We start from the raw sequence: 27,975 nt of genomic DNA, 5'->3' as shown, positions 1-27,975 counted from the left end.
AACTAGACTGAACTTGTTTACAGGCACCAAACAGAAGACTATGGGGTGGAAGAAGTATTCAGAAGAAGAAAAAAACTTTTGGAGTAGGCCTAGTATGAGCAGAGTATTTCTGAAATCTTTTTCACTTAGGCTATGCAACTTTGTTGCATTTTGCCATCGTGGTTGGTCAAATAGGAGCTATAAATGTTCTTTTTAAATTGGGTTAATGGTTTTGTGTTTTATTCTGCAAAGTTAACCACTGTGAAATACATATAAAGTGAAGTAGATGTAAAAGGTAGCATACAATGAAAATACTCAGGTAGGTATCATTCAAAATATATTCGGTGGGCTACAGTAATTGAGTAAAGTAGTACATTTTCACTACTGAAGTTTGAGAGGTAAACCCTACATGCTCAACCTCTGCTGAGTTTTATTCTGAAAAGCGGACCGGATACGGTTTGAATGCCGAGGGACTTGACAATGGTGGAGCCCGGGGCAGAGCCATGGGAGGAGGACTTCTCAATGGACAGAGAACTGGTGTTGAATACTTTTTCATAAACTCAGTGGAACTAGAAAAAAAGACGCAACAACCGCATAAGTGATACTTTTTTTTCCCTGCGATGTAGAACTTTGACTTTGTTTCCCGAGCATTAGCGGCACACTTTGAGCTGAGGAGTGTTGTAGCGCTCGTGAGTGTTTTCTTTGGGAGTAATTTCCTGTCGCTCCCTGGAAAAGAAGGGGAAAGTTTACCCGTTGTTGTTGGGATATTTATGGAATCCGAAGTAATTGGGAATTAAAGCGGGGGGTTAAAAAAGGGACAAAAAGCCTGGTCGTGTTTCCCGAAGTTAGTGCGGATAACCTGGGACTACTGCAGCCGCCTCCCGTGGACAAGACAACACTGAGCTGGACCCACGCTCTGGACAACAAAGAAAAACCTCTCAACAACTGGACAAGTTATTCAATAACCAGCGAGCACACCCCAGCGTTTGGAAATCTGCGTATTCGTGGAGTTGCGGGAAACTGAACAGCACGCCGGGGATGGAAAGGGAATTATGAATGAGTGGTTTGGCAGACAAAGAAGGACACCTCTGTCGGACTGAACACCGCCGAGCAACGGGGAAAGCCCGAAGAGAAATGGAGGAGGAGGGCTCGCTTGAGCCAAACAACACACTGGCAAAGGTTTCATTTGTGTCTTTAACGCGGTCCTTTTCATAACAAAGGCCGCTTCACTTTCTACCCGTTTCAGTATCAGAAACATTATTTCCCCCTTTTTTGCTCGCCGATGCCGCAGTGGTTTTCTGCTTGTGTGTGAAAATGAGGGTGGATCTGCTGCAGTTGTTTGTGCTGGTGCTGCTCGGCGGTTCGGCGGTGTCATCTGATTGCAAATCATATGATGAGCGCCCGAAAAGCGGTGGGAAAAGCCTGCCCTCCGACAGGAAAGTGGTGTGCAGCAACATGGAGCTCCATCAGGTGTTACCCCCGGACTCCTTCCCCAACAGGACAGTCACGCTGTGAGTATACAGGAGATTGTGTACCTAATAAAACACACCTAAGTTACATATTCCTTGTGTCAGCTTCTAAATACTCTGTCACTGCAGGGACTTGACATGTGTTTATACGTTGTACTGTTAAAACTTTACAAAAGTTCATACTTTAGCATTATCTTCATATATCTGTAACTTACTTCATCCAGTTTATATATAGTTTAAAATTAAATAAGATCACTATAGCTTGACAATCCTCTTGTTGTCAGCCACAGACCAGTCTTTTACGGCTGCATACTGGAGGCTAATGGTGTAAATGTAAACCCTATGTAATAGTAACCGCCTGTCCTCCAGTAGTGATCCACACAAGAAGGAATTTTGGCTTCTAAATCAGTGCTCACACAAGTCACTTATCAGGCCAAACCTCCAAGGCATTTTAATAGAGCTACGAGCTCATTAGCTGGTGAGTTAGTAAATCCTTCTGCTGGGTTTTTTCCCCCGACTTGTTCAAGATCTAAACTCTCTGCTGGGGTCTAGTTTATGTGGTGCTTTGTTGTCAATAAGTGCACTTGAACATACAGTTTTGGTTTGGCCCTCGATTGATAATCAACCACCAATGTTCAGGTAAAAAAAAAGAAAAGTTCACTCTGTAGTTCAGAAGCAACAGTTGTGATCGTGTGTCGTCCACAACACCAACTCAGCCAACTCAGTCTTTGCTTGGCCACGATCTCACACATAGGGACAACGGACTGAGCACAAGTGGATTTCATGACCCCATCGATTGCGGTCATGAAATCCTACTAGGCTGACTGATTTTCAAACCATGCCGGATTTAATTTAAAAAAGTGTTTTGGGCTTGTTGGAGAGTGCTTGGCGGAACAGAACAACTGACACACACACACACACACACACAAAACTAGCAACAAAAAAAACAGAAATCCAAAGCTGTGTGTCCAGTGCACTTGCTTTGTGGTGGTGGTGAGCGATGGGGGGGAAATCTGAGAATACCTGGCAGGGAGCAGGAGTAGAAAGCAAATAATAGACTTTAGGGAAGGAAAGAAAGGGATAGGATTGGCCGGTGAGTTGAGTGAGTTTGCACGTTTTAACCCGTTTACCACCAGTACGTTACTTTGAAGCAACTTTCCAAAGGTATACATTTTTACGTTCGGCTTTCCATAGCCCACACACTGGTTTGTAGTGATTTCAGGACCGTATCGGACTACAATTGCAGAGACTTGCTTGAGCTCGGTAACCCCTAAGTCATTATTTCTTGTCGAAATGACACAATTGTAGCATGGGAATGCAGACACAAGCAAGAAATACACAAGCGTGTTGTCTGTGATATGTTTCTGTAGGGTAGGCATTGTTGAGCACGGAGTTTGGTTTTATGTTTGCAGTCATTTTATTAGTTGCTGGAGCCAAAAGAAACCTAATTAGGCCGCTGTGGTTAGGCCTGGGTGGAGCCGCACACCTGGCAGCTACTCAACTGAGAGTTAAAGAGAGACCTGTCAGTAAAACAGGCTAAATGCCTCTCTTTAACACTAGAATATCCTTTTAAAAACGATTTACTTGTCTCTGCCTAACAGTATCCGAGGTATCCTGGATTTAGCATTGATGTCAAGCACTGCGACTTCCAGGAACACCTCCCAGTCTCGGCTTTTGTATTTGTAGACATTTGTTGTCATCCATTGTAGGAAAACGGCACTAACTTCTTCAAGAAGGGGCTCTGTTCACAATTCCCCAGAGACACGAGTGGCAATGAAACGGCCATTTATGTTGACCGCATCGTTTTTGGGTGTTAATTTACGACCTGTAAAATCGGCGTGCCCTCTCTCGGTGAGTCTGGTGGTCCTGTTTTACGACTCCCCCAACTGTCTTGTGGCGGGGTTGACCGTGGCCGAGGCGCAGCTGGTCTGGACTGCAACGAACTGAAGAGGTCTCAGCTGCCAGGAGGGACCGTTCTCGGGCTTGAAGATTATTACCGGCCATTATTACTCCTTGTTAAACCAAAGCAGACGTAGCCCTGTTTAGCTTTTCTTACTTATCTAGTACGAGTGAATAGAATTCTCGCTGTCAATTCACTAGATTCTGTTGCGACTTTTATGATTATGTTTGGTTTAGTTTCAAGACAGACTGTAGATTTTGTTAGCTTTCAAGGAAGATTGTTTCTTTGGCTTCTTTAAAGCGATGTCAACACTTTTCATCGAGCCGTTTTGGATTTCCGTGGCCGTGTTCTCTGAATATGAAAGACCTGGATCTAAATGGTCTAAGAACTTTAACTTTTGTTAGCGTTAGCAGACAGACGTCTCTAAACAGTGCGTTTGTAATTAATACTTTTTACTACTACTACTACTACACCAAATATCAACTGTTGACTAATCAGTTGCTCAGGTTTAGGATAAAGTTATTTCTCCTATGCGATGGTGGCAACATAGTTCCCTTGTTGTATGGATGTTTTGATGTAGTGAGTTAATTAAAGGCCTTGCCAGAAACGACAGTATAAGCCAGGTGTGATTAGAGACCTGTTCCATTCATCATACTGCCCCCCCCCTCTCCTTTGTACTTAAGATTTCCTGTTTCTCTCATCGGGAGTCTGGATCCTACTGAATAGCAATTTTGATCAGGCTTAAACAAAAAGAACATAAAAAAGTCCTTCGACTACTCTGCAGGCTTTATTGAGCTTATTGAACCACTGGGAGGATTGTTTTGACTCCACGCCAGAAAACGTGGCCCAGATACTCTCACATGATGTGACTTACTGTTACCTCGTTGCACAGTTAAGTGGCTTTTATTTCCCCAGACTTTAAATGACTGCTGGTACTAGTTTACTCTGAGGTGGGATGCATGTAGTTACTCTGCTCTGAATGCTTCTCTGCAGAGAAAAAAAATTTAAAAAATGAGTGATGCATTCCCCGCGTTTGTGCTCTCGAAATGTTACCGCATGCCGAAGTAATCCGAGAGGAAATGACACAAATGTGTTTACAGCTGGCCTGTCCTCCCATGTTAGTGTAGGCCTCGGCTAAAATACGAGGGCACGAATTCCACCTTTGCCTCGCACTGAAGGATAAATCAGGCTGCGTGAGTAGTCTCCATGGGTGTGTTCATGAGCGTTGTTTATTTCTGTGTGTCTATGTTGTAGTTTCAGCCTCGATACCCCTGTCTGTATTTAGGCTTTCTGTGCTCATACCCAGCTCATATTTCTTTCCAGGTCTTGTTTAGTGTAATCCGGATCCTTTTCAGAGGAGCACCTGGGTTGGACAGTGCAAATAAGCGCACCTGGTTTTTTTGGGCCTCTGCAGAGCAGCGCGGGGATTAATGTCGGGAAGAAAGCAGGGATTTCCTCCCTCGCTGCAGGAAAAAAAGACCCCACAGTTTGAGGACTCATTGGAGTGCAGTAAACGGTCTTGGTTCACAGCAGAGCAAAACTGGCAGTTAGGGTTACATTCTCATCTGGTTTCCTTGAGACTTCACTACACTTGAGGCTTGTGGAGAAGTTTCCCTCTGGGTGTCGGATCTTTAAAGAAATCTCATGGGACGTACAGACGCATGACTTTGGAATGCGCGATCAGTCCATATGTCAATCATCTCATGTGTTTGCTCTCTTTGTGTTTGTGTAACTGCAACACAGGTGCCTGCTGTCATCCGTGTCGTCAGAGGATTTGATTTTGTTGCTTTGCAGGCAAGCCATTGGTCTAAACTGGAATGTTCCTGTGTTTTTCATAGTAGTTCTGCAGTGTTTGTTCGCAAAATCCCGAAGGCGAGGCACAGACAGCTGCGCTTTTAGTCAGTTCGCAGCCTTTCATTTCACAGACCTGTTGAGCTTTGACTTTGCCAGGTTGCTCCAAGTCTCATCTAATCCCAGACAAACGGCTCAGTTTAGTGCGTAGATATGAGGCAAGGCTATGCGAGGCCTTCTGTCTAGTTAACTCTACTGCTCATCTGCTTTCATCCTGGTGTTTGCATATGGATCAGTTTTTTTCCATTTAGCCATAGAGCTGTAAGGTGAATACCTTGCTGGAATGGCTTGGCCTGTTGGGTGTTGAAAGAGGATATTGCAAGGCCTTAAGTTTGATTTACAAGAATGAGGCTGCAACAACAGCTTGTACGACTCCTTTTTTACCTTGTACCAACACAAGGACTTGATGAAAAAAAGAAATTCCTCATCGCAGTCTTTTCTACTCTTTGGTTCTTATTCTCAAAGTAAATCCAAGTACTGCAGATGCTTTGGATCATTCGTGGAACAAGAAAGTGCTGGTTAACCGCAAGAATTACCTTGGCAAGTCGCAGCACCCCAGTCATTTGGACCAGTTCCCCTTTCCACCTGAACTGAGGCCCGCTTTTCCATCCACTATATTCAGGGGGAGTCACTCTAGAAGGGGTTTTATGAGCTCAACTGCAGCTTGAAACTTATTTGAAAACCTGTTGAAGGGTTACAGCTCTCCGCTCTCGGGAGTTCATTGTCTACAAGCCTCCTGAGCATAAAGGGAGTGTTGAGAGAGCACCAGTTGGCTCTGTCCTGAAGACGCCATGTGCCTGCGAGGGGAGTGTGTAGCGGCTGGCCATTTTCAGTCCTCCCCTGGATAATGTGCCTCGAGCCAGAGGCGTATGTTTTCGGAGGAGTATTTTCTCAAGTGAAATTAGGGCGACCATTGTCCTATTTACTCATTTTTAAAGGCAAGATGAAATCGGGGCCAATGCGTTTAGTTACTCTCTGATAGAGAGGAGAAATTTGTGTTTTCCATAAATGTCGTTGAGATTTATAGCATCGGTATCAGGAGACAGGATGTGAGATCTGGTAGGATCCCCCTGTAGCTTGTTCCTGGCTTGAGCTCAGGCAAGTCTTATCTGTGCATCAAGATAAGGGAGGTTCCCCTCCTCCATCGTTCGAGGCCTAGCCTGAAGACATTCCATACGCCATTTTTCAGTCTGGAGACCTCGGGCCGCCGTCCAGAGACCGACTGTAAGGAAGCAGACGGTCTAGTTGCAAACGTCCTGAGGGCGCTGGAGATGTGGGTGGTTAAATTGCTCTCCATACAAATTTGAGGCTTTGCTTTATGTATATTGCTTTCTCACCAAGGCAAGTGTAAAGAAGACTCAATTTTGCAGCCGCGGCAGTTTCCAAAGCACCGAGGTCACACTCGTGTCATGAGTAAGGGAGCGGGACGGGGCTAGTGAAGGAGCGAAAGGCATGCAAAGAAGGGAGGGATGGAAAGAGGGCAAGTTAAAGGGCTTAGTTTATTTTGACGGACCGTAGAGTCACACGGCTCGAATTGTGTATTTATGTAGCCAGACTAGAATCATTCCCAGACATGCTGTTTAAGATTCATAATCTATTCTGTAAACCTAATTATGCAACTTTCCGGGAAGAAAAAAGGCCCGTTTGTGCTGCGTGTGACCTCAAATAACTTAACGTCAATGTGGGTGAGGGTCTACTTGCGACCATTCCACATGTTTTCTTATAGACTTCCTGTTTGGTAAATGTCGGCATGCTTGGCAATGCTTTCCTGTCGCCACGTTTACAAAATTGATCAGTTTTTCTACCCTCTTTGTACCTCCGTAAATTGGCTTAGAGTGCCATATGAAATTGTCAGGCCTAAACTAAAGATGAATGATATGCAAAAGAGGTTGTGTGGATCAGGTCCGATCTATTTGGTGGCACCTGGACGTTCCTCGGCATGTTCCAGATCCTGGTCTTCAAGGGTCAAAGGATACGTACAGATTGTAAAGGCACATTTGTGGTATTGGACTACAGCAATTAAAATTGGCTCGACTGCTAATTGGCCCCCAACTGAATGAGTCGCTATCTTAAATTCTGGGGCATCAGTTGCCAACATCGTCAGCCAAACATTATGAGCTTATCTGCAGTTCTGTGTTGCATAAGGTGTTTCTGTGCTCTCTCTATATTATATGGATTGAGTGAGGCATTCCTTAATTCACACAGGCCTCATGGTAAATGCATCCCATTGGCATGCTAACTATTCTGCAATATAAATGAGACTTTTGTGACCACAATCTCGGGGAGGCCCAGCGTCTCTGCCTATATCATCAGATCATGTGTGCGCAGACGGTGATATATAATTTGCAGCCTTGTACATCACCATGTTTTAACATCTGCCATTTCAGCATTCAGAAGCCTGTGAAACACAGGAATCATTTGTGTGAGCACTCTCTCTGAGCGGCACGGAGCCAAGCAGCAAATCTACAATGAGTCTCCACTGTCCTACCCTGTAATAAAACAACCCCTCAACACCCCATAATGACTCCAATCTGGCCCCAGGATTGTGGGTGCAACTAGCATGCATGTCACCCACCACATCCCCCCCAGCTGGCCAGAAACATATGCTAACCACAATTCCCTGCTCGGGTTTGGTGCTGGGAGTTAACAGTGCTATTGATTCCTCCAGATCCTTGGGGAGTAGTTTGGGGAGAAAGTCTGGAACTCTCTGGGACTCTCTGGGACTTAGGCACAGAAAGTGGAGCTTTACTTTGTAGTTAGGTATGCAGTGAATCAGCTTGTGCTGTGAACGGGGAATAAAGTGGATAATAACATCTGGTTTATTACCCGGGGAGGAAGCAATCAAGAACACACTTGGACGTTTTTCAAGGTCGCTTTTATTTTTGTGGTGATAAAGTTACAATTTATGACACATTTTCTTCTGTACCAGGTTGTGTACTTGTTGCTTGTATTGGAGGTATATGTAAGACATACCTCAGTATGCCGCTATGATTCTCTGCATATTACATTACATTTAATCAGGTGTTAGCTGTAAGTATAAGTTTTCTGTAGACGCCTCTTTTGCTACCGTAATGCCAGAATGCTATACAGAATCACAACTGGGGCGTTATTTTGCCGTTGTTGATTGGTTCAGTTAAAAAAAGTAACGGAGGCTTTTCTTTATGCCAGTATTGCAGAATCAATGTGTAAAAAGGGCAATTGCTGCTACAGATCAGATTATAACAAACATTCCTAGCTGATATTTTGGGTACTTTGGCAGGCTTTACATTTATTAAATTAGATTTCGTGTGATATGATTAAAAGGGTTTTTATATTCATACAACAGAAATGAATACGTAATTTTTTGGGGACTTTATTAAGTTGATGCACATAACATTTCAATAGTTGTATTCTTTTCTGTTTCATTGAATTTATTCAATTCTTCTCCCCACAGAATTCTGAACAACAATAAGATTCAAGAACTCAGAAATGGGTCCTTCATTGGATTATCTACACTTGAAAAATTGTGAGTATTATTATTATTTTGCCTATTCTGCCAGTGGTTTGCATGGGCATTAATGCATCTTTGTTTACAGCCATGTCTGAACTTTTCTGTTGTTGTTTCCAATGCACTTTCAAAGAAAAGCTTTCCTCAGCAATTGAAATTTCTGCATTAAGATTCACACTCTAAAACATTGAATAATCTTTGCTTTAAAAAGGGATGTTTATGACATTAAGGCTGCATGTATCCATGAAAAATCACCATTGGACTTTTGGGCTTTTGTTGTCAAATACGTCACCATATTTCACATTATATCCACTACTGCATTGGCAGTAGCCATACATCACTCCACAAATGAAGCTTGGGCTTGTGGAGTGGGTTTGTAAAACACATGTTGACCTCGGTGGAACATACAGGTCATAGAAAATGAGAAGGCACCCGCACAGCACTTAGCCAGTCAAGATTATCAGTCAATGGTGGAAGACTGGAGATGGCACTAGAAAGAGCTAATTATAGTTCTAGCCCCAAGGTTTGGTTGTTGTCTGCCTGGCGACATACTCTCAACATACAGCTGCTTGGTTATTCTTGGGACGGGGCCCACTTAGAGCAGCAACGTATAGGCACCTCATTGCTTATTAGTTCTAGAAGGTGAAGGCATTTATTGGTATTGCCGTGGATAGTCTCTGAGATTCCTTGAACAACGGAGAGATGTCATCCACACCACGTGACTCTGACTTCGGAGATTGGAATGTCATTACCCGTGTTTCCTTCCTACGGAGATTTTAAGAAAATGGCTCAGGGCCCGCACATATGGGCCATGGGTGATTTATCACTCTGGAATGGCTTCATGCAGATAAAATAACCAGACCTTTTAATGGCCGCGCTTTTACCCAAGGCTACAATAACACATGACTGCACTGACATGGAATTCTAAGGGCATGTTCCCCCCCCCCCCCGTCAGTCTTCTTGGTCTGGTTAAAAAGGCCCGAAATTATAGAAGGTATACGAGGGCCAGACCCATTTAGCCTTGTGGTATCGATTCAGAAGTAAGATTTCGGTTCTAATCATCTGATTTAATTGGTCACTGATGACCATTCATGTTATGATTCACGTGCTTCCTGTTTCTTGGCCGTACTTGCTAGACAAATCTATTTTTAACACATCATGCAGAGCTGGCATGCGGAATTATACACATGTGTGTATAATACTGCATTTGAGTCCACAAGTTTCTTTGTCATGGAACCTGCCGATACCCCTCAAAGCTGTACTAAAAGTTTGTACATTATCAGTATAAAGCAGGAGCATCGTTTCCTCCTCTTTTCTCATCTTGGAGTTATAATGTGTTGTGTTAAATTGTCATCCCTAGATTGTTCATATATTTGCAGGATACCTCCGTTAGCTCCTGAACTGGGTCAAATATTAGTTTTAAGAGCTCAGGTCGAGAGGATAAACACGAGGCTGTGTGCTGAATGTGAAAAACGAAAACTTTGATCTTTCTCCGCATAGTGAGCCCTTAAGGCCCTTATCTGCTTTGTCTGTGAACGGCCTGTCAATTTGGTTGTAAAACTCTGTCCTTCCTGTTTTTGCACCAATCCACAGGCCGGTTTACCTTCCGAAAGCAGCTCCCATTGTTGCTCAGAGACCCCCACCCCACTCCTGTCCACCCTCAACCAGCGAAGCGAGGTTGCTAGATGGCTTGCTTGCTTTTGTCATTGTAATGAAGCCAAGCCGAGACCAGAGGTGTCACCAGTACGATTTTCAAACGCACTCTGAATGCTGGAGCCTCTCCCTCTCTCAAATGTCCCTCTGCCCTCCCGCCTACCTTTTTTTATCACACGCCCCCTTTTTCTCCACAAGCTCTCCAGTCTGTTTGAATGAGCCGAGGCTCTCCGTCTTGCCTTCCACCCCCTCCTTCCTCCTGACTTTTCTTCTTTTCTTTTTTTTTTAAGTCCACAAAGAAACTCTCCCTCATTTGGACTCTGCCCGTATGCAAGTCGTGAAGCCTGAGACAGCAGCTGGCTGTGAGCGCCAGAGAGGGGTAGAGAATTGATTACGCCTATCCGGCACTCTGCATGAAATTGCAAAGTAACTGTGGAGACCGCTGTGTTTTGTCGGGGGCCAAAGGTGCCCCTGCTTGGAAATGAGCCACACAGAATCCCCATTATCACCCTCCTCATAGAAATAGGAGCCAAGCTAGGCGACCCTCACATGCTAATTCCTTGCTAAATCTGCTGCTGTGGAGGAATGCTTATTGTGGAATACAGAGCAGGGATAACCGCTCCAGTGTGCAGTGTTTTCTGGAGAATTGGTTCCCCATTCATGAATGGAACAATGCCTGTGGAAGTAAGACATAAACATAAAGTTAGTTTGAAATGGATATTGTAATACCGCTTTTACCAGGTCATACGCAATAAAACGCACCCTCGCTCAATTCAATACACTCAGTCATTTTGTTGACCAGATGCTTGTGGTGGCCAAGGTTAGCTAATGTTTGCAAACTTTATACAGAAATTGCTGTGTAACTAATTAGTAAGTTGGTTATCTGACTTCATGTTTCTTTTCCGTGCAAAAGTTGGACGGCCGTGCTTTAAAGTGAACCCATGTAAACTTTTCTGGACAGCGACCACTGTGACAATTATAGGATGACGGGAAATGCTAAAATGTGACAGTAGCACAAGTAGAGAGGCGTAATCAAATAAGAGCACTGCCTGAGTAACATAGCCGTATCCGCTCAAGTTTGCTAATATTAGACACCAAAAGTCGGTAAGTTCTTCTTTCAGAAGTTGCATCGTCTCGCTAGAAGCTGGATTTGTGCAGAGAGTTTGCACTGTAGGGAGGGAAATATTTTTAATGGGTTCTGTAGATCTTATTAATGATCTATTAAGTGGGAGCCATCCATCATTCCTTGCAACTGTTGGCTTGTTCAACACACATCAGTTGCTCTCTCCTCAGAGGGGATGTCGGCGTCATGCCAGGAACCAGCCATATATATACATATATATATATATATATATATATATATATATATATATACATAAGCCTCTGCTAGAAAAAGATGATGAAAGCAAACTTAAAAAGAACTGACAAGAAAACCTTTTCTCTGCAAATATATGAAAAAGGTGCCAGGTCATGTGTGGTCAGCGGTCTTTGGAATCTGAAGTGCAGTTATAGATAGTTAAGTATGGACTGGTTTGTCCATAAGTAATGGAAAAGAGTCTTTTTTTTTGTCATTAGTCGTCGTGGTTACTGTGGGCAATGTAGCAGGTTTCCACAGTGTGACTGATAGCTGAACTGTGGAGACCACCTGCAGATATCATTCAGTAACTCTGTCCTCTAGAATTAAACCCTATTTAGATATCCTTCTTGTTATTGGAACTTCAAAACAACAAAACTTAATTTGCTTTTTTTTTGCGTCCTGCTTTCCTTCAACTATAACTACTGCAACTCTAAACAAAGTTTACATAAAAGTAAATTAGCTTCAACTGAATAGACTGAACGCGGTGGTTTGCACGGCCAGTTCACACATCCTAAAAGTCCCAGAATTGGCCCTTACTGGCCGTGAAGGTCTTGAAAGTCTGTCTTTAGATTCTTTTTTGTTGTCCTGCTTTCTCATTTTTCTCTCAACACCCATGCACGGAGAAGCCATCTCTGCTAGCTCACATCAGAAGCTTTATCACGCGATATGTTTCTGTCTGTGACTTATCTATGGCCCACCTACCCACCTTCAGATGACAGCTCTCCCACATCAAACGGGCAGAGTTACCCAGAGGCCCTTTGTGTGGGTTCAGGTGGCGACTAGAAAGCCTCCTGAACCTCCACTGTAATGAGTGACTCGGCAGTGCCAGCGCAGGTGAGCGCTGCAGGAATTCTGCGACCGCAAGCCTTTGAACCTCTGGGGAGGGAGGGAGGATGAGTATGGTGGGGGGGGGGGGGGGGGTGGGGAGAGAGCCACAGAGCACCTTTGAGAGTCAGGTTTTCAATGACAACGGCTGTGCATTAAAGATCAGTGGGTGAGGTTGGTGGAAGTCGCGGTGCTCCAGTTGGACAGAAAAAGAAACCCATGTGTTTCAAACTTATCTTTTACTTACTTGCCATGTTGATGCTTGCATGAAATGTTCATTTCAAAAGTCCAGCGGTGCTATGTAATTAGAAGCTTTAATGATGAGTCTGCAGAATACGAAACCACGGTCTGCTAAAAGTTCATAACTCGCACCTATAAGAAAGTCAATAAAACGCTTAGATATATAATTAGCATGAGTCACATCCGATAGCAGCTGCAGATTATTTTTCTTTCGTTTGATGATCGACTAATGGTTGCAGCTCTACTATTTTGTTGCAGTTAACATTGCTCATGAACATTTTTCTTTCTCCTCTCCACAGGGACCTGCGGAGTAACCCGATCAGTCGTATTGAACCAGGCGCTTTCCTCGGATTGCCAGCACTCAAAAGACTGTAAGTAGTAGTGGAGCGTCCGCAGCCTCACGGCCTCTTTCATGTGGTTTCTGCAAGTATGTGTGCCCTCTACATTCACACATGTAGACCCTCTGGGACTACACTGAGGTGTTCTGTTATTATTGCACCCAAAAGATCTAAATCCCAGCTTTTTTTTTTTTAAAGGCAGTTTGAAGCGCTTGCTTTAATTATTTGCCACGTGAGAACAGTGGCTTGTGAATATTGTAAGTGAAGAGAAGCCGCTTCCTCGATGTGTCCTCTTGTGATTATTTGACATTTTGAAATGTGGTTAAAGCCGTTTTTTCTTTTGGTATTTTAAAATTGGCAGAACTGTTGTGTTTTGATGAATATGTTGCGGATCCATGGGGTCTCGGGGCCGTGCAGGCAGCCTGTGCAAGTGTTTATTCAACAGCATTTAGTCAGAGACTGCTCTCAGCAATGACACAATACCAGATTGTGTTTGAAGCAGCTGTTATTTTGTAGCTATGCAATGGGTTGTGCATGTTCTGGCAGGTCTAGAGTGTGTCCAGTGTCCATAAGGGGGCGTGGTCAAGCAGCGGTCTATTTCTACTGCCTTGTTTTCTCTGGCCCGCTGCCAGAGACCACTGCAGACAGCATGATGCCTTAAATACTTTCACACACTAGAGTGGGGGGGTGAAAAGGCGGCTAAATAAACGTGTGTGTGTGTGGTGTCTATGAACGTCATGTGACGATTATTTTGATATGCAACGAATACATCTGGGATATGTGGTGTGTGTGTGTGTGTGGGAGGTCAGAAGCTGTGTACGAAAGTGTTTAGTTGTGTGTTTCTCTTTGTGTGTGTGTTTGTGTGTGCTTGAGAGAGCGCAAGAACACGGCATGACTTGGAATTCATCCGACAGTAACCAGCCGCTGCCAACACAAACTTGAGCTTGGCTGCTGCTGGGGAGCAATAAGAGCGAGACAGGAAGGCAGTCAGCTCCTTGGCTTAGACCCGGCCTCATCAGACCCCCCCCCCCCCCCCCCCCCCCTCCCCTCATCCTCACTGCATATTCATTCCACACTCGGATGGATTCATGCGTGCCTATATATCCCCCCCCCCCCCCCCCACCACACACACACACACACAAGCTTTTCATAAAGACTTTCCCTGTCATACCACAGAGTGATCTGCAACCTCACATGGATGTTTGTTCCAGGAGTACAGTTTTGGTTTTTGCCCGAGGGTAGCGAAGTTTAATTGGCCCCCGCCGTCCGCCTCGGTTCATTTCAAAGGGTGGTTGTCACTCACTCGACTGTGAAAGGGAGGGTGCACAGAAAGGGGAAGATGAGCGGAGGAGAGGATGAGGTAGTGCTGGACCCTGGGAATGTAAACACAGAAGCCCGACATCAAAAGGTTGGCGTCCACCGCTACACATCCACTCTATTTCTTCCCTAGTTTTGTAAGATGGGAGTGGAGTTAATTGGCAACAAGAAGTACATACACATAGATTTTTTTAATGTTTTTATGTCACATTTATTCGACATACCTTTGGCACATGTTTCTCCACCTTTCTCTTCATCCTTAGCTTTGATTAGCATTCTTTGATCTGTGTGTCTACCTTCCCCCCCCTCCTTTCGTCTCATTTTCAAGACGCGCCTTTTGAAGGGCCCCATTCATCTCGTGTGTTTTGTCACAAAGCGGTGATGTGGGCTTTTAAATAGAAGGCTGCGGAAGTTTGGATAATTGTGGGTTCCACACATCAAACACATTAGTCTTTTTGAAAAAACGCTCAAACGGTAGTTGTAGTTAGTTTAGTCGTAGTCGGTGAGCCATTTTTGTACCGCCGTGGAAAATATGGGTTTCGAAGTGTGGTTGTGAGACGCATTAGCTGCATTTATACTACCGTGCCATGTGCTGCTCCAGGGGCTACGCTGCAGATGAACTCGTCAAAAATGTAACTATGGATATACCACATAGGAACCACAAGAACTGTGATTGGTCAGCATGGACTGCTACTGATGCCAGTAGGAGATTTCTGAAAGTGAAGACATCTTGAAACAAGTTGACGGGGGGGGGTGTGGGGGGGCTCAGATTTCTCCTCCTTTTAAGTAGTTACATCTAGCAAAGTGCTCTCCACTGTAAATGTTCTGCTCACCACAACTCCCACACATTGTCACAGTGAATGAAACCGTGTGACCTCCGTGGAATAGTCTCGTATTAAGTAAGTCGGCGAAAGAAAGAACATAGAAAGATGAAACATTTCAATTGACTGAAGAACACGTCTTGCTTTTGTCGTGCCCACAGCTCTGGTTTAATGTCTATCTACTGAAGGACAAGATTTCCAAAAAAGATCAGTCTTCAGTAATCAAACTTGTGGACGGGGTGAAGGATGATTAAAACATGTCCGCTAGTTTGGGAGTTCACTGGAGTTGGGAGTTAGGAGCGCTGTCTTCTGATTCTCAGTGGAGCTGCTCTTAGACCAGCGTTAAGGTCGCTGTTATGTATTATGTACACATTTATGGTTTATTTAAACCAAACCAATGCTGGAAAACTAACTTTCCAAGATTTATAAAATACCAAAAACACTGTCCATGTCAAGCTAGAGAAGTAGTCAGCTGCTCCCAGTTGTCTGGGTTTCTTTATTCTTGCTGGCTGCACCGTCAGGGGGAAAGAAAGGTGTATCCCTTACTTCACTTCCTACACATGTACTCAAATAGCCTTGTCTCTCTAAATATACAACACTCAAACCCTATGGACTGATCCGGCCTCGGTCCTCCTGACTGTGCATTCCACCAACAGCTGAACAGGCCGAATCACACCGGGCTATTTTTTTTTTTACTACTGCTCCTCGTATCATTCACAACAACTCCGAGCCCCGCACTGAAACAATCCTGCTGTTAATGTGCCACGTGCCCGAGGCCGATGGTGTTTTGGTAATGAATACCGGTCGACTAGTAAAAGCAGATGGAGAATAGAGAGACGTGAGTCGGCGTAGCCAGACAAGAAAAAAGGCCCTGATGTGCATGAGTTATGTTAGTTCTCACGATTCTGGAACACAGTAAAAGTGAGTTAAAGTAATAACAGTATTCGCCATCTTGTCTTAAGGCCCTTGAGGTAGCTGTAACTCTAGGAGGTGAAGTGAGATGAAAGTATGCCTTTAGCTATAGCAGCGGAGAGCCTCCTCCCCTCCGTCGGCTGTGTTATCCTTCCCCCGACGCACGGCGCTCGCACAAATTGGCCCGCCTGCTATAGGCGGCTTTTTCTTCTCCTCCAAGTGGAACTAATAACCTCAACACAGTAAATTCCCCAGCTGGTACCTTAAGGACCAACACCAATAATTACATAAATGTTCGGATGTTAGCATGTGCCTGACAGACGTTTCCCAGGTATCACTTTGTGTCAGTATGGCGTTGCTGGAGCACCCCGGGATACAGTTTAGCTGGTGGGTTGAGGTAATGATCCGTCTATTCTCCCAGGCTCTTGTTTCTTCACTTGGCACTTTTCCATGATTGGATCATTCACAGAAGAATATGTGTTACAGCTATTGTGGAGTGGAAAGGTGCCGCGAGTCTGAATCTATGAGTCACTATGGCTGTGGTTGCTGTATAGGTTTCTCTCTCTGGGAAGTTAAAGAGCATGATTGCTGGATAATAGCCATGTTTGACAACTTAAGCTAATTAGGTTTCGCTTTCAGCCAATTAAAAGCTGCACTAATATTGTTTTGTCAACAATGGTTCAAATGTGTTTACCTTATTTCTCCAAAAGAAAACTTTTATGATAAATAATAACCTAATTTTGGGGTTTGTGGGGTCCCAAACCACAGGTGGGGAGGCAGCGTATTAGAGGATGGTGTGCTAAAGTTAACCTGGAGCCCTCCGGTGAACAATTTCGTCTTTGCAGCCACTTCTAAATGTTTGCACGTTGAGTGTAATTCACAGTGGCAGGATCAGTCTTTTTCCGTGTTCGGCCGCGGAGTGGCCTTTGATTCCCCCTGAAAGGCATCAGACACTTCCATCGGATGTTTGCCAGAGACATCATGTCAGGTCACATCCAGAGGAGAAAACACACACTTTTGACGTTTTTTTGACGTTAATCGCAGGCGATTAATCGTCTCCCAGAGTGTTACCCTGCCTTTGATGTGTAGGTTCCCCCTGGAGGCCCACACGGACACGTTATCTCAAATCACCTTGAACGTTGTAAACCTGTCAGCTGAATTTTTGGGCTCTTTGCCTCAACCCGTCTCTCAAACTTAGCTTTTTTTTCCCCTTCTTTTTTTTTAACCCTGGTACGCTTTATCTCCGCAACGTCAGCAATTCCCCGTGTATCATTTCTTTCACGTAATACAATCGGATTTTTGTTCCTTATGCTGTTGGAAAACATACCCGCTCTAATGCTAATTGATGGTCTTTTACACCACTGTAGCTGCCGTGTTGTTTCTGAACCGTGGAAGAAATAATCTCTTCTTTCTCTGTACCACAGGGACTTGTCCAACAACAGCATCGGCTGTCTCAACGTGGACATCTTCAAGGGCCTCACCAGTCTGATCAGACTGTAAGTCTTTTTAATAAATATATGAATGGTGTGCTAAAACAAGCGTTTATGTAATAGACTAAGATAAGTGTTTTTCTTCTTCTTCTTCTTCTTCTTTTTCTCCAGAAACCTTTCAGGGAACATGTTCTCTTCATTGGCCCAGGGGATCTTTGACAGCTTGGTGTCTCTGAAGTCTTTGTAAGTATGACGAGAGCAATGTTACTTTGCACTGAAATAAGATGCAAGACGTCTGAATGTCTCCAATGAAAATGACATGCCATGAAAAAGTGGCGTTGAAGTCGTAAAACGTGCGTTTCTATACGCCTACAGGGAGTTTCAGACGCCGTACCTGCTGTGCGACTGCAACCTCCTTTGGCTGCTGCGTTGGATCAAAGAGAAGAACATCGCGGTCAAGAACACCAAGTGCTCCTTCCCCCAGTCTCTCCACGGCCAGCTCATTACCTCCATCAAGCTGGAGCTCATCACCTGTGGTAGGCACACGAACCTGGAAAAAAGATGTGCACACATTCCGTCCATAGATTTGACACAGCGAAAACGATGTCACCCTCCGATAATAGTTTTAACACTCTGAAACGGAGTCATTTGTCGTTTCGGGGACACTTTCTGATGCGTCATTTGTCCAGTCCCAGACATCTCGAAAGGTTGAAATAAGTCAAGTTGAATTGTGGCACAGATTGTCGTGTCAAAACGGCGCACAGTCTCTTTTAATGTTTCTTTTTCTGGTATCAGCGAGGCTGCTGGTGTTTGGAGAACAGGGGCTTGTGCAATGACACGGGAGATAAGACGAGGGCTGCCCAGGCCAGTGCTGCCTTTGTTTGTACTTGCTCATGTCTTATCAGTTTGGCACTCATCACAGTGAGGGATTATGAAATACATGGCACAGATCTAGCAGGAGCCGTGGCCTGACGTGAATGACAAAGCACCCAGAATTCAAGGCGCCGTTGTGTGTCCAGAAAGTGCAGAGAGTAAAACAAAAGGCGGTATGTTCAGAGACGATGGAATAAAAAAAACCCTTTTTTGTGACAAATAGGAATCAAGTAACAGATATTTTTCCGTGAGAGGTGAAAACCCGAATCTCCTTCTAAACATTGGTCTGGTCTCCCCAGATGCTCCACTTGAGCTGCCCTCATTCCAGCTGACTCCGTCCCAGCGTCAGGTCGTCTTCCAGGGGGACAGCCTGCCGTTCCAGTGTCAGGCTTCCTTCGTGGCCGAGGACATGCAGGTGCTGTGGTACCAGGACGGCCGCATGGTCAAGTCCGACGCCGCCCAAGGCATCTTCATCGAAAAGCACATGGTGCAGAACTGCTCTCTCATTGCTAGGTACGGCAGCGTACATTTATATTTATGCAATCCGAAGCTGGAGAACGAATCGCTTATTATTTCATTGCCATTGTTTTTATTCATTTTCTGGAATTTCTCCTCCATGTTTCCCCATCAGCGCCTTGACCATCTCAAACATCCACCCCGGTTTCACCGGGAACTGGGAGTGCCGGGTCAGGACGAGCAGGGGCAACACCACCAGGACCGTCTACATTGTTGTGTTGGAGAGTTCCGCTGAGTACTGTGCCCCTGAACGCGTCTCCAACAACAAGGGAGAGTTCAAGTGAGTGCACACAGTAACACATAAGCAGACACATAACTTCTCACTTATACTTTTCGCCTCAAGCACCGAGGACATCCATCCACAAATACATAGATCCACTCTCACAAAGTGAATACACAACTTTGAGCCAGTTATATTTTTTTTACGTGTACAGCATGCTGTCATGTCAAGCGCTGTGGCCCCCTCTTGTGGTCAAACATATGAATTACTTCAAGGCTTTAACCACAATCATTAAATGACTCTGTTGCTGTTGAGGTTATTCAGAGTAAGAAGAAAATTAAGGATGTAGCGTGTGTCGGTGATTAAAGAATGGAAACAGCAGGACTGTGTTTTGATTGGGCTTCTTCCAGGTGGCCGCGCACCCTGGCAGGGATCACAGCCTACCTCCCCTGCAACAGGCTGCCGTCGAGCGCCGGCACCTACTCGGGCGGCTCGGGCGAAGAGCAGCGGGCGTGGCGCAACTGCGATCGCAAGGGGCTGTGGACGGAGGAGGACTACTCCCGCTGCCAGTTCCAGAAAGATGTCACGCGGTTTCTATACGTCATTAACCAGGTGTGTAATCTGACTAACGAGATTGTAATCGCCGTAAGGCTCTTTCACCGAGTTCCTCTTCTTCTGCTGGTCCCTCTCTGCTTGGGCCATTTCAAGCCAGATCCAGACTGATTTGTTCTCTGTGCGTCTTTCTGCTAGATGCCTCTGAATGAGAGCAATGTGGTGGCCAGGGCTCGGCGCCTGTTGGTGTACACGATCGATGCCGCCAACTTCTCAGACAAGATGGACATCATCTTCGTCGCCGAGATGATTGAGAAGTTTGGCAAGTTTGTGGAGAAGTTTAAAGACGTAAGTACGACAGAAACCGCTCTTCTGTCTGTGAACTTTTTACGAGCTCGCGTTCAATGCGAGGAATGCGTTTGGCGCATTCCCTCGTTCAAGGACAAATGGATTAATGCTCAACAGCTGTTTGTTGTCATGTTGTTTAATGAGAAACGATGTCTTGTCACGACTTTCAGCACAGCTGTAGGCCAACAAACAGGAAAAAAAGTGTTCAAAGGAAAGGAGCTCCTGGCATGTTGTAACTGCTGTCGGCAAGGAGCACTATACTTTTAAAGCATATTAAAAGTTCTGCTTGGCGACACCATGCTTGAAATGTGTTTCCAATAGTCACTTAACCATGAGTCCTCCCTCAAGCATGTGTTGAAGGCTGTTTGATGCAAACAAGATGTGGCTTAACATGTTCGCGTCTTCTGTTTCCATTCAAGTAATTTAGAATATAAGCCGTCGTGCTGCTGCTGCTGCTGCTGCATGGAGTATGTGTTCCTCGCTGTTTGAATCTGCACGGGCATTCACTCCAAGTCGAAATGTTTTCTCGTCACGCAGCTGGGTGAGGTGATGATAAGCATGGCCAGTAACTTGATGCTGGCCGACGAGAGGGTGCTCTGGATGGCTCAGCGTGAAGCCATGGCCTGCTCCCGCATCATCGAATGCCTCCAGAGGATTGCTGTTTACCGTCTGGCCACAGTACAAGTCTTCTCCATGGTTAGTCCTGTCAACACTATGGGGCCCTGTTTGTTAGTACAATGACAATAGCTAACCGTGCTAGCTATTGTCATTGTACAAATTCAATAAAAACTCACACCATCGGCCTTTAGCTGTAGACTTGTGGTGCTGTGTGTTAACGTCACGCAGCTCTACACCATCCAAACAACAATATCAATTTCCTGAAGAGGCGTCTTACCATTTGTTAAGCTATTGCTGTCATTCATTCCACTTCCCTGTGATTGGCAGCTCATTCGCTTCGCCCAGCCATTTTGCACGATGCGCTGCTGCACCTACATTAACCAAAGTGGGCGGTGCACTTCGAGACACCCACATAGCCATTTAAATAGGACCTCTGTGTCATGTTGCACGATGAGATTTAATAAAAAAAATGTAATTGAGTAAAATTCCACCATTCCTGTTGTCCTTCCAGACGTCCCCCAACATAGCACTGGAGGCTCACATCGTCAGAGCCAACGACTGGAACGGCATGACCTGCATGCTGTTCCAGAGGTCCAGCCCTGAGCGCACACCCGGACAGGACCGCCAACTCGCCTTCAAATGCAACACAACCAGCTCCTTCTCCAGCATCCTTCACAAGGTCAGCCCCGTCCGGAGACAATTACAATTTGTCAGCAGGTTGTTTTGGACGAGGTTTTAGTGTGTGTGGGGGGGGCGGGGTGTTAGTTTTGCTTGCAGCGAACGCATAAAATGACGAACATAAACAATATATCTATTGTTAAAATATGAAATGGTTCGATTTTTTACTTGAGTGTGTCTTTTGTCCCTGTAGAGCCCCATTGTGGAGGCTTCCCTGCAGCTTCCTCAGTCTCTCTTTACCCAGGCTGCGCTCCCCGGGCAGGCAGAGGACACGGTCTACAAGCTCCATCTTCTGGGCCTCCGCAATGGCAAGTTTTTTCCCTCCACCAGCAACTCCTCCCAACTGGCTGACAGCGGGAAGAGGAGGAGTGTTGCCGCCCCGGTCATCATGGCCAAGATAGGTGAGACCTAACGTTTCAGCGTCACCGTTGAGAGGAGAAACCTGAAACACAAGACTTTACAGCACGACAAGAACCAAATATGTGTCTATTCTGCTACCCCTGTTTGTGTTTTTCCATCAGAGGGCATGTCCCTGCGCGTCCTGAGGACGCCTGTTAACATCACCCTGCGGCGGTTTGCCCGCGGCTCAGACGCCGTGTCCGCTCGCTGGAACTTCAGCCTGGTGGGAGGCCACGGAGGATGGCAAAGCGACGGCTGCCGCATTCTGGGCCATCACGACAACTTCACCACCATCTCGTGCAACTCTCTGGGGAACTATGGTCTGCTGATGGTAGGTTGGGTTATTTCTTATGTTCATTGCATAACATTGGCAAATTAGGGCATCGCTTTTCTGTTTTTTCTTTACAATATTGCGTAAAACTGAGGATTTCTCACCTCATCTGTCATGCAGGACCTCAGCAGTGTGGAGTACTTCTCTCCAAGCATCCAGCCCCTGCACCCAGTCATCTATGCCACTACTATCATACTTCTTATCAGCCTGCTCACCATTATCATCAGCTACGTCTACCACCACAGGTAATTGTTTCGCTTTAATTGATTGTAATTCATTATTTATGTTTGCCCGGGACAAACGCTTTTTCTAATCTTCTCCTTCTTTGGCCGTCATGTCCACGTTGCTGTAAATGTATCATCCCCACAAATATTGTCAGTTTTGCCCAGCCCCGTGTCAGCATAAACATCTGTCCCATCCATAAGTAAGAAATGCTTGCACATGACACGTTTGTCCTTTTTCTAATTCTGTGATCGGTTGTTTCTGTGACCTCAGGTCCGTCCGCGTGAGCCGCAAGTTCTGGCACATGCTGGTCAACCTCTGCTTCCACATCTCCCTCACCTGCGGAGTCTTTGTCGGCGGCATTAATCAAACGCGATATGCAAGCGTGTGCCAAGCAGTGAGTATACACCAGCGGGACTCCTCCAACACACTCCCGCTGTGCTTCTGTCCAAACTTATGTAGTCAGCAGTCAAAAATGAACAAGTGCTTCCGATGTTTTCAAGGAAAAACATTTTTGGGGAAATGTTGCCTTTGGCTAAGTTCACAGCGCTCGTAAAAAAAAGATGTGTGGAAACACAGTAAAAGATGCATAGAAATATTGTTTTCGTGTCTGGAGGCCATCCTGCGCCTCCCATCATGGTGCTGTACTGAGACACGCTACTTATTCATTTTTCATTGCACAGTACCTGGATGAAGGTTTTTGGCAGAAGTTTTTGTTTATTTATGTAATCCCCTCTGGCATAAAGATATATCTCACAAGGTGATTTTTCAACTCAGGCTGATGAAGACATACTTAATTAAAAAAAAAAAGATGCTAAAGGGCCATCGAGCCTTTTTAAAATACTCTTCTGCCCTGCATTCCATCATTTACATTTTTTGGGGTGAAATTTAACAACCGGGTGCAGTCTATCATTCTGACATAGGGGATTGATTGCATTCAGCAGCATTTGCTTCAGCACACGTCATGCATATAATGATTCAATCTCTTCTAGGTGGGCATCTTGCTGCACTATTCCACTCTGGCTACGGCTCTGTGGGTGGGTGTGACCGCACGCAACATTTACAAACAGGTGACGCGCAAGGCCAAGCGCTACGAAGAGCTGGACGAACCTCCACCGCCACCACGGCCCATGCTCAGGTACAACACCGGCACTCGCGCCAAAAGTAATCCACTTGGGTTGCATTTTCTTAGCTTGACACGGCAACTTCACACGTTAGCGCCTCCAAATAGCAGCATTAGCTAACCCCTTGAGTATCTTAGAATTTGCTGCTCCGACGTCATGTAACGTGTCAGTAAACTGCAGGCGGTTTTATGATTACCAAGCGTGCGTTACTGTGGCTCTTAAAACCAAACGCTGCCAAGGGGATGAGCGCTACAGTCGTTGATTACAGCTTTCTCCCAGTCCCGGCTTGCTGCTGCATCCACTTCTCACCTTCTGTAAGTAAAGAAGTGAACAAACCAGAATTAAACTTACTGTATGTCGTGCTGTCTTCGGTTTCTTGTTTAAAACAGAACTGGATCTGCATGAGCATACAACATGCTGTACTCTTGTGGTATTTCTAATCATTTCTGAGCCTTTGTAATGCCAGTATAAACTACACTTCAATTTCTGATCAGAGTAAATAGGGGAATGTTTTTGACGTAATCGGGTGTGACCCCTTATTTTTGTGTAGTTAGATACGTGTGTGTGTGTGTGTGTGTGTGTGTGTGTGTGTGTGTGTGTGTGTGTGTGTGTGTGTGTGTGTGTGTGTGTGTGTGTGTGTGTGTGTGTGTGTGTGTGTGTGTGTGTGTGTGTCTACATGATATGCATTTTGAAAGAGAGAAGAGGTGAGTATGTCATTGAGCCGTCTCTTGTTGCGAGTGGTCATGATTGTTGTGTGAAACTGCCACAGGGTGTCAGTGTAGAGGCCTGGTGTGCAGTTCATGCCAGCTTGTCATCCTACACACAGAAAGACTAAAGCAGAACCACCCCTCTGTGCTTTCTCCAAAAGGTTCTACTTAATCGGCGGAGGGATACCCATCATTGTCTGTGGGATCACTGCTGCAGCTAACATCAAAAACTACGGCAGCCGGACCAATGCACCATAGTAAGCAGTCCCTGTATTGAAAGCAATTACTGTTTCCATCCCTGAGTAGGAGCTCATGGTAATGCATCGTCCATTTATGCGGATAACAGCCTTTAAAGGCTCTCTTGGGCCTGGATGCTTCTACTTTACATTCTGTCCTCAGGAGGAGTTGGCTTTAGTTATCGACCGGCCAAGCTGTGCTGCTTGAGTAAATAATGGATATTTTTATGAGGGTAGGAAAAGTTTATTCCCTGAAGTTCTGATTATGGGGGCCTATTAATGGTATGCGCATCCAAGCAACAAGCAACTGCTGCCAGTTTACAGCGAGCTGCCCCGCGCCCCCCTTCAACAGTAGCAGCTGTTTAGATGGTGCAACGCGGCCGACTAATTGAGAAATCTGCACCCGTATCTGTCTGAAGTCTTTGGAGTTTAATTAATTTCTTGCAAGCAAGACGAACCCAGCCTGCGTTATTAAACGTAATGGGGCAGTTACTGTAAAAACGAGACGCAAAAAAGTTTTTCAAAGAGTTATTTGAAGTTTGAAGTAAATAATGACTGACAGATAAATATGAGATGTTGTATTGTTTTAATGAGCGCTGTTGGCAATTTTCCTTTTTTAGGAGATGCTATATAATTTAAATGATTGCTAAAAGATGATCGTGATGTAATTGTGGGGAAAAGACTCTTAAAGAATATTAAAAAGCACATCTATTATCTTACTGTAAATGAAATGCTTGATTGGTCCCGTCTGTCTTTCCTCGTCCTAGTTGCTGGATGTCATGGGAGCCCAGTATCGGGGCTTTTTATGGTCCAGTGGGATTCATCATCTTCGTGGACTGCATGTACTTCCTCAGCATCCTGCTGCAGCTGCGCCGCCACCCCGATCGCCGTTATGAGCTCAAGGAGCCGAGCGAAGAGCAGCAGCATCTGGCTCCAGCCAACGGGGAGGCCGGGTCAGATGGTCCCAGCAGCCCCTGCCACCCCCTCACTCTCCAGCTCCAGCCTCACGAGGGTTCGTCCTCCGTAGCGTCCGCTCCCCACCCTGTGCCCCTGTCGGCCCTGGAGAACGAGCACACCTTCGCCGCCCAGCTGATGGGTGCGGCGGGGGCGTTGGGGCTGTATGCGGCCCTCTGGGTGTTCGGGGCCATGGCTGTATCCCAGGACCACCCCTATGACTTAGCTTTCACCTGCCTGTTTGGGGTGGCCGCACTGGCACTGGGCGCGTTCATGGTGGCGCATCACTGTGTCAACAGGCAGGACATGAGGCGCTATTGGTCCCAGGCCTGTTGCTCCGGGAGGCGAGCCTACTCCGAACAGGAGGATGTTCTTCTGCCTCAGCCAGGCGTGGCAATGACATCCACTGCCGGATCAGCCAGCAAGGCGGATGGGGAGTCCACGAAGTGCGGCCAGAGCAGCGCAGACTCTTCTTACACAAATAAGAGCGCGCCGAGCATGCGCAACTCCGCCCACGGCAGCAAGCTGACCAATCTGCACGCGGAGGCAGCCCAGTGCAAGTCCGCCCCGGCGGCCGCCAACGGTGCGGCTGTTTTGGACAACAGCCTGACGGAACATTCACTAGACAATGAAATCAAAATGCACGTGGCGCCAGTCGAGGTGCAGTTCCGCCCGGTGAGCAACATCAACAATCCGGTGGCGGCCACCAACGGACACGTGAGCAGGCACCACAAAAACAGAGCGCGGGCGCACAGGGCGAGTCGGCTCACGGTGTTGCGAGAGTACGCCTACGACGTCCCCACCAGCGTGGAGGGCAGCGTGCAGGGCAGCGTGCAGGGCAGCGTGCAGAGCGCCCCACACAGGCGGCACCACCATTACGACATAGCGGCGCGCAATAGCCGTCGGGCAGCATACATGGCCTACAGAGAGCGGCATCAGAGCCAGCTGCAGCAGGACAGCAGTGACAGCGCGAGCCTGCCGCGCCGCCCCCGCGCCGCAGATAAAGGAGGAGGAGGAGGAGGAGGAGGAGACGGCAGCAGCACCCTGGGGAACGGGACAGTGGTGACTGAGGAGGCCGAGTGCGTGGCTACCGCCGCTGGGTCGTGCTCAAGTAAAGACTCCGGTCCTGTACAGCAGACAAGCGGCACAGAACTAGACAGCCAACCCAAGTCCTATGGGCTCAACCTTGTCACTCAAACCGGTGGCACAGTTAAAGAAAACGGACATGCAGTGCCTTTAATTAACACGGAGAGTGCAGCCGGTGTAAAGACTGGCTTGTGGAAACATGAAACTACTGTGTAGCAAGCGTTTCCGTCCCACAGACTGCATTGTGATGTGCTCTCACCTTTTTAAACTGTGAAGTGTCTTTTTTTTTTTTTTTTTCGATTGTACATTTATTTTATGAACAATCAAATCATTACTGCCACTGACCTATCTTTTGTCAATATGTTTTTATTGTAAATGATCTATTTTTATAACTTTTTCAGAGTTCTGTACTGCATGGTCTGAGCTGTGGCCCGATGCATACCCTTACCCCGGGACCCCCCCCCCCCCCCCCCCCCCCCCCCCAACAATAATAAAACAAAAGTTCTGTTTACCTGATTGAAAGCTGTTATTCTTGTGAAAACACCGACCATCTCCTCTTGGGTCTGCAGCCAGTGCAAAGGTGAGTCGTGGCTGTTTTGTTACGAGTTACTCTTGCTGACAATGTATGACAAGCTGGTAATTGGGTTTTTCACTGACCTTCAGGTGGCCCTCGGGTTCCCCAGCTTTAATTGAAACTAGCTGGGGCTCTGTCGGTGTTTTCGTCCCTGCCTGCTGGCAGATGTGATGAGTGCACTGTACACCTTGGCTTCTCTGCTGACTTGATGCCCGGGCTGAGACTGACAGCCGACTCGCAGAGCAGCTGCCACGAGAAGAAAGAATAATGAGAAGAGTGTCTTCTTCCTTTTCCATTCTCCGACTCCTCCACAGCCGACAGCTGAACGAGAGTCCCGCTCACAGCGTGACATCGCTGTTGGCCAGAGAGCATAGAGTATGATTTGACTGCTGAGCGTTGGATGGAGTCGTGTGAATGTATCTGACACGGTGGCCGTTCAATTCTGATGTTGAATCAGGTCTCTGATTTTGTAAGGTTTAAGGGAGGGGGAGGGGGGGGGATTCAGACATTTTTAATAAGTAGGGCAAGTACCGTGAAATCATTTTCAGAAAGTCCATAGAAAGCTGTTTGAGTACCCTTTCCAATATTATTAAATCAGGCAATTACTACCTACTTAAAGTGATATTCATGTCTTCTCACAGCATGCCACTGACAGCCATCTTGAAATGTGGGAGGTCGTGCTGCAAAGATATATCCCTTAATGTTCCACGTTTAAGAAGCGATGAGTGGTCATCGCCTATTGATCAACTTGTCAGTGGGTAGAAGACGCAGGGGAGCTGGCACGGCTCCAATAACTCCCGTTTTTCATTAATGGCATATTAATAAAAAAACACATTTCACTCAGGCAAAGATATATTGCCCAGCCATCTTGGATGTGACAAATTATAATAAGACTTCTGAATTATGTAGAGAGCAGTTACGCCTTGATTAGTCGGAGCCTCACTGATTCCCTCGAGGC

General features: G+C 46.1%; 1 protein-coding gene across 1 annotated transcript; it reads left to right on the top strand.

The window, feature by feature from the left end:
- The first annotated feature begins 548 nt into the window (after positions 1-548).
- On the top strand, positions 549-26,897 carry adgra3 (adhesion G protein-coupled receptor A3). The gene is made up of 19 exons (XM_079184416.1): positions 549-1,490; positions 8,633-8,704; positions 13,061-13,132; positions 17,574-17,645; positions 17,751-17,822; positions 17,955-18,115; positions 18,752-18,965; positions 19,084-19,248; positions 19,599-19,800; positions 19,939-20,088; positions 20,626-20,784; positions 21,218-21,385; positions 21,578-21,785; positions 21,906-22,114; positions 22,235-22,359; positions 22,610-22,733; positions 23,329-23,474; positions 24,329-24,424; positions 25,171-26,897. The coding sequence occupies exons 1-19, from the start codon at positions 1,294-1,296 to the stop codon at positions 26,657-26,659; spliced, it is 4,101 nt and encodes a 1,366-aa protein (XP_079040542.1). The 5' UTR covers positions 549-1,293; the 3' UTR covers positions 26,660-26,897.
- Positions 26,898-27,975: the final 1,078 nt, after the last annotated feature.

The sequence above is a fragment of the Pholis gunnellus genome (genome assembly GCF_910591455.1).
Source record: "Pholis gunnellus genome assembly, chromosome: 23".
Classification (NCBI taxonomy): Eukaryota; Metazoa; Chordata; class Actinopteri; order Perciformes; family Pholidae; genus Pholis; species Pholis gunnellus.
Note: the sequence above shows the minus strand (reverse complement) of the source record. Positions and strands in the feature narration are given on the sequence as shown.